Source organism: Mytilus californianus, unplaced genomic scaffold (genome assembly GCF_021869535.1).
Source record: "Mytilus californianus isolate M0D057914Y unplaced genomic scaffold, xbMytCali1.0.p SCAF_3, whole genome shotgun sequence".
Classification (NCBI taxonomy): Eukaryota; Metazoa; Mollusca; class Bivalvia; order Mytilida; family Mytilidae; genus Mytilus; species Mytilus californianus.
In genome coordinates, this window is record NW_026262679.1 from 96,700,542 (window position 1) to 96,708,782 (window position 8,241).

Genomic DNA, 8,241 nt, shown 5'->3' on the forward strand with positions numbered 1-8,241 from the left:
GTTCTCTTCTCATACTGTCTGTCCATGGAAGAAAATTGATTCGAAAGTCACAAAGAAATACATTACATATCATGAAGTGATCTCTCTTTACATAATTTTCATAATGCATTCCAAATGATTTATGTTTCCTATTCACACGAGCTTAAGTAGAACATATAAGTAGCTTTTTGATATAACTTCGCATTCTGAACAAAATATTAAAAATTATTATTCGTAGGCTTTCCACGCATCAATAATTTGTTTGCATGCTTTTTATGTGAAGAGGTAATTAAACATTTATTACATTAAGAAAATTAATTCTGCCACACAGCTGGCTTCTACTGTAAGATTAAAGCTGTCCTTTGCTCTGGATACAAACAGGCCTAAATGGGATAAAATGTTCATACTATACAGAAGCTCGTTTGTTATTTTTTGCTCTGGATACAAACAAACTTCTATGGGGTAAAATATTCATACTATAATGAAGGTCTTATATAATATCCGCTCTTATTTCAACTTCTCAAAAGTAACAATATCAAAAAGATCCGGAAAATAAATCATTTATATAACAATGACAATGATAAGTTAGGGTTTGGAATTTGGGGGGTGGGGGGGGGGTGGGGGGGGGGAGGTCCTTCCTTTCTATAGTCTTTAATTTTTTAGGCAATTTTTCTGTGTTTTGTGTTTTTTGTGTTTTTTCTCCACTTTCACCCATTATCCTCTATCCTGTAAACCCTAACAACACCTCGTCTGTCGTTTGTCAATTAATTGTTTTAACTAAATGTTAATGGTCTACAATTTTACGAATATTTTGTGTGGTTACTTTATGACTGCACTTCGGTGTATTTAATTTCAAAGCATGAAATGGTTAATATTAACTTATGCGTCACTTTATGTTTTTTTAATATTTTTGTGACATTTACTTTATTCGATACGAAGCAATTACATTACAAACAATCCTTTCTGTATATTTTCAACTTGTCGAACGGATCATTTATTTCTTTCTGTCTTGAATACTGAATTCGTTCATTGAATTTCGCTCTTTCAACACTATTTAAAATACCTTATGAATCGTCAGAATTTACATCATATTAGTATTTTCATTTGGCATTCACATGTATAAAAAGGCATAGAAATCCAAATACAAAAGTCTTTTTAATATCTCTGATTACGTTTCTGAACGAGTTAATGTGATTGACGACCATCACCCCTGATATACATGAATTTAATTTTCATCATACATTTCACATCAATAGATAAAATATATACTTTATAGTTATCTATTCAGAGCTGTTTCTCTTGAAATCAAATATTTACAAAATATAAAAACTTATATAGGAATAACGGAAACAAAATTATTATAATTTCGATGTAGTAGTTTCTAAATAAACAGGATTTTTTAGGAAGAAAAAGTAAAAATTATAAAAGGACACGAATTGAGTTAACTGTTAGACAAACAAGAGTTGGATAACATCACAAAAATGTAATTGCGTATGATATACTATACGTGTGATCTCTAAGCTAGTAATTCAGTGGAAAAGGATAAAAAGCGTTTCAACAAAATGCCCTTTGGGACTTCAACAGGTTGGGCCAAATGGGCTTTTGTTATAATGTGTATTGCTCCTATCTTATTCATAGTGGGTTTTGCAACCAATTACTGGATGCAAAATGATAGTACTACGGTGACAAGTGTCGGTTTGTGGAAAGCTCAGACGTGTACATCTGGGACTTGTGACACTCAAAGTATACCATCATCTTATAAAAATGGTAAGCAAAGTATATTTAACTGATATACAAATGGAAATTAAAGACATGCTAATTTTAATTCTTATTTGTATTTTATAAAAAAAAGTCGATAAAACGACATATATTAGTATGTTTGAATTGACCAGTAAAAAAACAATTAGAGAGAGAGAGAGAATTTTTCATCAGAAACACTGTTCCTTCACTAAATTGGTAATTTTTATAGTTTTTCGTGAGATTGTAGTTGATCTACATTGACAGTCACTACAATGTTTCACAAACCCACAGCCAAAACATTATTGTAAAGCGGACACTTTTTAATATTCGTCCATAAGATAACTTTTACAAGAATTTCTTTACATACATTACAAAAATTACATAGATTATTGGTTATGACTACACAATGACATGCTGTAATTCGTTGTCCGAAAATACGATGTATTACAACACTGATAATAAAAACATTAACACACCAATCCTTCAATATGAAAAAGTTTGAAGGAAGTAGTTTAGAAACCGATAGAAATGAGAAACCTGCCGAGAATTTGGAACATGAGCTGGGATACATGAAAATTCCCCAAACCAGTAATCCTGTGTAACGTCAGAAATAAAACTTCTGCGGAAATATGTGGCGATACGTCTCAACGAAGGCTTTATACAGTTATTGACTACATACTACAAATAAGCAACATACATACATCATATATAGTATAAGATAGTAACTGTTGTCTTCTAGAGTTAATAATATCTCAGAAAATTTTACATGTATACATAAATCTTCTGTATTTCAGATAACTTCAGAGCCACCCAAGCTTTTGAGGTAATGGCATTGATCATGTTCCTTGTGACCCCAGTGTTTTTAGGGATTTATGTCTTCGCTGCAGGAGCCCGGACATACAATTATGCAGTGTTTTGTATGGTCATGTGTTTTCTAACAGGTGGGTTTATACAGCAAATATTTTCAGTTCTCAGCTCTACCAATACTTCGAAAGTACAATCGATCTTTGTATATTCAGATTCGTTTTTTCATTAGAAAGCATGGGAAATATATTATGCAAACAACAATTATTGCAAATAAGCACGACTATTGTCTATATACAGCCAATAAGATTTTGTGCATTCACTACAGTTGAAAATACGCAGGGTCCTAGATTGGAACTGATAAGTTATTATTTGGTGCCGAACCATAAATCTTGGTAAATTGTTGTTTATGCGATACTGAACAAATACTAGTCATTAATTTGTGGTAAAAACTATGATTGCCAATGATACAAGTTCATACAACTTTCTATGAGAAAACCAAATGATACAGAAGTTAGCAACTTTAGGTCATCGTAGGGCTTTCAACAATAAGCAAAACCCATACCACATAGCAAGCTATAAAAGGCCTGACATTACAAATGTAAAACAAGTCAAACGAGAAAACTAACGGCCTGATTTATGTAAAAAACAATAAACGAAAAACAAATAGGATATACAGCAACAGATGAAAACCACTGAATTATTGGCCTCTGACTTGGGACTGGCACATACATACAGTGGCGTAAGAGCACACGGTAAGAACAAATTGGTTTGTTTTGTTTTGTATTGTTTTTCCAATGTTATTTTTTTATTGTTTATTGTGTTATAAGTGTTGTTTGTTTATTGTTTGTTTTTTTCCCACATGTACTAGTATATATTTCCCAATACACATATTTACACTTATATCCCTTAGTTAGAATCCTTACCCTCTTACCTTCCATTGGCTTACAAAATACATTCGGAACGCATCCATACTATTGGCTTAAAAAAATAGATTCGGAACGCATCCTTACCATTGACTTATCAAATGCATTTGGAACGAATCCTTACCATTGGCTTATCGAATAACATCGAAACACTTGCAAGACACATATATATCGTCGTATTTAGTAAATCCCTTGCTTATTTAATCTTTCTATGCTTTTGACACACTCCATCGTGGTAGCATATATAGATGTATAAAACAAGAGTTCGAAATTTAGATCCGTTTTCTTCTTTCCAGCTGCAATTGCATTGATAGGCGTATTTATTTGGCTGGCATACATTCCGACAAACTTTTATATGGCATGGTCGTGTGGTATGGTGATCATAGCAGCAATATTGGCAATAATAGCTGGTCTCCTTCTCATACCAGAACTAGGATGGTGTTCTTCATATTCAAATTCCGGTTACTATTCGTCAAACATGTGTGCAGGTGTTTGTGGGGGAGGAGACTGCTGCGCTTGTGATTGTGATTGTTGTCGTGAAGAGCAACGAACCCCTAGTCCCACTCCCCCACCAACAAGGAAAGCGCTTCGATCTGATCCTATTGTATCACAACCGGCTAGATGGGTATACACTGGATCATCGTTAGGATACCCACCATCAACCGGCATATCTAGTGCTTACCCTCCATCGACAGGCTTCAGTGGTTTACCTCCTTCAACTGGGTTAACGTCACTGTCTGGAAGACCGACACCTTTTACTAGTAGAGGTATAACCCCAATCTTGTAAATAAGAAACATTGTGCATCATGAACTTTGCATTACTTTTGTTATTTCAGCTGTTTTGTTATTTACCGGAAGTGTCCTTTGGATATTTGCACTTTTGACGAATTTTTCCATCGCTTGGTCTTATGGATTAACATTGGTGGCTCTCATTTTGGCGATAATAGCCGGTATTCTATTTGTTCCGGAAGTTCAGAATTTTAACTACTTTTATGGTCACTATGAAGATGAGTATGATTCTTACTACGAAAAACGGTCACGAATATCTCCAGGTAATTATACAAAAAATTATTCGCCTCGTCAACCAAGATATGCCAGAAATGTTGACTCGCCGCCTTCAACATCGTCAACTTCTGGTTCCGGTAGGACTATTTCAACGAGCATGAGCAGTTCAACAACTTATGATAGCATGCCTCAGCCAATGGCTGTAGATAATCCAAACACGCTGAAGGTTAACAACGTTAGCAACTTGCAAAGTTCACGTCCAACTTTCAACGATGTCTCAGCTATCAAACTTCAACGAGACCAAGTGTTTTAGGTTTTAGCACAGTTTTTGTTGTGTGAAATAGATAACATTGATTTGGAACATCTATCAACCATATTCTTGCAAAAACGTAGATGAACATTAGAGTAAAGACTTGTAATTACATGGTTGTACTGGAGAGTTATCAGAAGTCGTTTGAGAAATGAAGTTTTAGACTACCGGACTTTCACGTTTTGTTTTTATTTATTAACATTTATTGTTTTTCTTCAGTTTAATTTGTTTAAGATTTATTTATTTTCATACGAATTGAACTTATTATCGATTTCATTAAGCGTACATACATGCTGTTTGGTGTGAGCCAAGGCTCCATGTTGAAGGCCGTACTTTGACCTATAATGGTTTACTTTTACAAATTGTGACTTGGATGGAGATTTGTCTCATTGGCACTCATACCACATCTTCTTATATCTATATAAATGTTCTGTGTATTTCGATTCTTTTTATTGTTACAAGAAAGAAATAATTTTAAATTCAGATATCAGCTAGCTAAATCATCTTTCACTTCTTGCATAAATAATCGCACAACATTGAGAAACAACAAGTCAAAGAATCTACCAGAAATAGAGCATTTTAGGGTTAAACATGTGCATGTGTACTATTAGGAAGTTTCTGAAAAAAAAAAAAAAAAGCGACTGTTTGATAATTTATTTTAAGTTATGCACTTGACGAAATCAGTATAATTACTACATGATTCGAGAAAGATTTCAATATATTAATTTATGTTAGATTAGTTCTGAGTCGAAACCAGTATGTTATATATATTTATGTTCATTTTCCATGAAAAAAAATCAGAAAACAGTTACAAATGTTTGTTTTTTTTAATAACACATGGCTAGAAAGGCTGTTCATATTGGTCATCGGCTTTACAATTGTTATCAAAAGATATGTAAAAAAGTGTGATGTTACCACAAGGACGTTCAAACCCGTATTCTGAGAAAGACAGACAATCATCATTCAACACAACCCCAAGAAAATTAAAACTGTATGTGGTAAAATAAAAAAAAGTGAAGTCCAATGCTCTCTCCATTGTCCGGAAAACCATTATTATTGGAACATGTGTTAATTGGTTGCCATAGTTCTGACTTGGTACGTCTATCGTTTTAAAATGTTGTAGAACCGATACCAGGAAACATTAAGCTCATGAAATTATGTGTTGTATCTACGATCACAAATCTCAAGTATTGTTGTTTGTCTTTTGTTCGTTTTTCGTTTTTTACCATGACATTGTCAGTTCGTTTTTCGTTTTTTACCATGACATTGTCAGTTCGTTTTTCGTTTTTTACCATGACATTGTCAGTTCGTTTTTCGTTTTTTACCATGACATTGTTAGTTCGTTTTTCGTTTTTTACCATGACATTGTCAGTTCGTTTTTCGTTTTTTACCATGACATTGTCAGTTCGTTTTTTTGGTTTTTTACCATGACATTGTCAGTTCGTTTTGGAGTTAGGAGTTTGATTATCCCTTTGGTATCTTTTAAGAAGGTTAAGTCAGTCGGATTTCTATCAAATTGCAAATTCTTATTCTTTCTTTCTATCTTATAATAATATTGCTACTGCAATGTTGTTTACAGTGTACCTACTTTACGAATGAATCGCATATTCGTGTTAATGCAGATATCGGGCACATACATGTAGGACAATATAAATGAGTATCAACTTTTTACCGGTCATATTTACTAATATGATCATAAAACATTTTAATATCATAATTTTCCGATATCATCTGTTTGTGCGGTGAGTGTGTATATTTTTGGGAGAGAGAGAGAGAGAGAGATTTGTTATTATGTAATATTCACTCATCTCTTATTTATTAAATTTAATTTAAAATATGTGACTGATACAATTGACATGTCAAATGTACGGTTAAGTCTCTGTTGGAAAATGATGATTAAAATAATTGCTCTCTTGGCTTAAAATTATCTCTCTTGGTTTATAATTTATCAAGTACTTTTATCATAGATATAAGAAGATGTGGTATGAGTGCCGATGAGACAACTCTCCATCCAAGTCAAAATTTATAAAAGTAAACAATTATAGGTCAAAGTACAGTTTTCAACACGGATCCTTGGCTCACACTGAACAGCAAACTATAAAGGGCCCCAAAAATTACTAATGTAAAACCATTCAAACGGGAAAACCAACGGTCTAATCTATATAAAAAACGAGAAACGAGAAACACTTATGAACCACATCAACAAACGACAACTACTGAACATCAGATTCCTGACTTAGGACAGGTGCAAACAAATGCAGCGGGTTTAAACGTTTTAATGGTACCAAACCTTCACCCTTTTTCTGAAACAATAGTGTAACATCACAACATAGAAAGACACTCTATAAAATATCAACTGAAATAGCTTAACTCAATCAAAGGACATATTAACACCAGTGAACATACACTGAACAAATAAATTTGACCTATGATACAATGTAAATATAAAATAAATAAACTAAGGGAAGAATAATAAAAGTAACATGTTATACCGCTATGAAATGTTAAAAAATTTAAGAAAAACAATATGCTCGAACAAAAATATCAGCCATTTGCAATTACTTTAAACACAGGTAAATGAAAATAATTTTGTTGTTAGGTATACGTGTACAGTTCAAATAGAGAAAGGAAATATTTTTACAAAATAAATAATTTTGATGTTCATAGTACGAAGTGAAAATTTATAGTAATACCAAACACTTATCAAAGCTGGTATATAGACCAGATATAACCCTGAATAACATTAAATAACAAAAAAGCATTACAATTAGTATCAACAGGTCAAATAAACAAGAAAGTACGATTTGAGAGTACTCGCAGTTACTGACAGCTAGTTAAAAGCCAAAAACAATTAATAATAAAAAAATCATGCATCAGAGACTAAAATCAACTAAAACACATCCCAGGGATTTAGTATTTTAACGTCATGGACAGGCAAAAAAGACATGACTTGTGCAATGCCAAAAATAAATGTATCGACAGGCAGTAGGATAGTTAGTTTAACCTCTTTATAGATCAAAATGAACGTGGGTGTGTCTTTATACATCCCGTTTGAAAAGAATACAAATTTAGTTATGTTTTAATTTGCTGATGACAAAATCGATATTAGTGCCAATGTAAACTATATTCAAAGATCTAATTACAACATTGGTAAGATAACCTTTACTAATAAGTTTGTTTAATGGTTCGATGAGTTTACACGGATCACATAGTGATTTCCGCGCTTTAAGTACAATATTACCGTAAAATTTAGGATGTGAAATACCGTTTTTAATCAGTTTCCTACAGGTACAGCCAAATTTACTAATCAAATCTTTGTATCTATGAAAGAATTTGGTAAAAGTTTTACGTAATTTATGGTATGTATATGCATGTATATGTAAATTTAATATATTTTTTTCCATACGAAATGACCAGAAGTAAAATGTTCATATAAGATGCCTGCTTAATATGTCCATACTAGTGCATCTCCTTCAA

General features: G+C 32.7%; 1 protein-coding gene across 2 annotated transcripts; it reads left to right on the top strand.

Moving 5' to 3' along the window:
* Positions 1-1,193: 1,193 nt before the first annotated feature.
* Positions 1,194-5,015, top strand: LOC127733315 (uncharacterized). 2 transcript variants are annotated; one of them, XM_052242691.1, is made up of 3 exons: positions 1,194-1,746; positions 2,514-2,660; positions 3,746-4,269. In XM_052242691.1, exons 1-3 carry the CDS (start codon positions 1,542-1,544, stop codon positions 4,234-4,236), a joined length of 843 nt encoding a protein of 280 aa, XP_052098651.1. In that variant the 5' UTR covers positions 1,194-1,541; the 3' UTR covers positions 4,237-4,269. The 2 variants fall into 2 exon arrangements, with proteins under 2 accessions (XP_052098651.1, XP_052098652.1); XM_052242692.1 differs by lacking the exon at positions 3,746-4,269 and adding an exon at positions 4,286-5,015 and having other exon boundaries at positions 1,208-1,746.
* Positions 5,016-8,241: the final 3,226 nt, after the last annotated feature.

Bases quoted from the DNA above. Each gene is read 5' to 3' on its own strand.
- LOC127733315 (XM_052242691.1), top strand. From the start codon at position 1,542: ATGCCCTTTGGGACTTCAACAGGTTGGGCCAAATGGGCTTTTGTTATA. The intron at 1,747-2,513 runs GTAAGCAAAGTA...TCTGTATTTCAG, and splicing joins ACCATCATCTTATAAAAATG to ATAACTTCAGAGCCACCCAA. The intron at 2,661-3,745 runs GTGGGTTTATAC...TCTTCTTTCCAG, and splicing joins GGTCATGTGTTTTCTAACAG to CTGCAATTGCATTGATAGGC.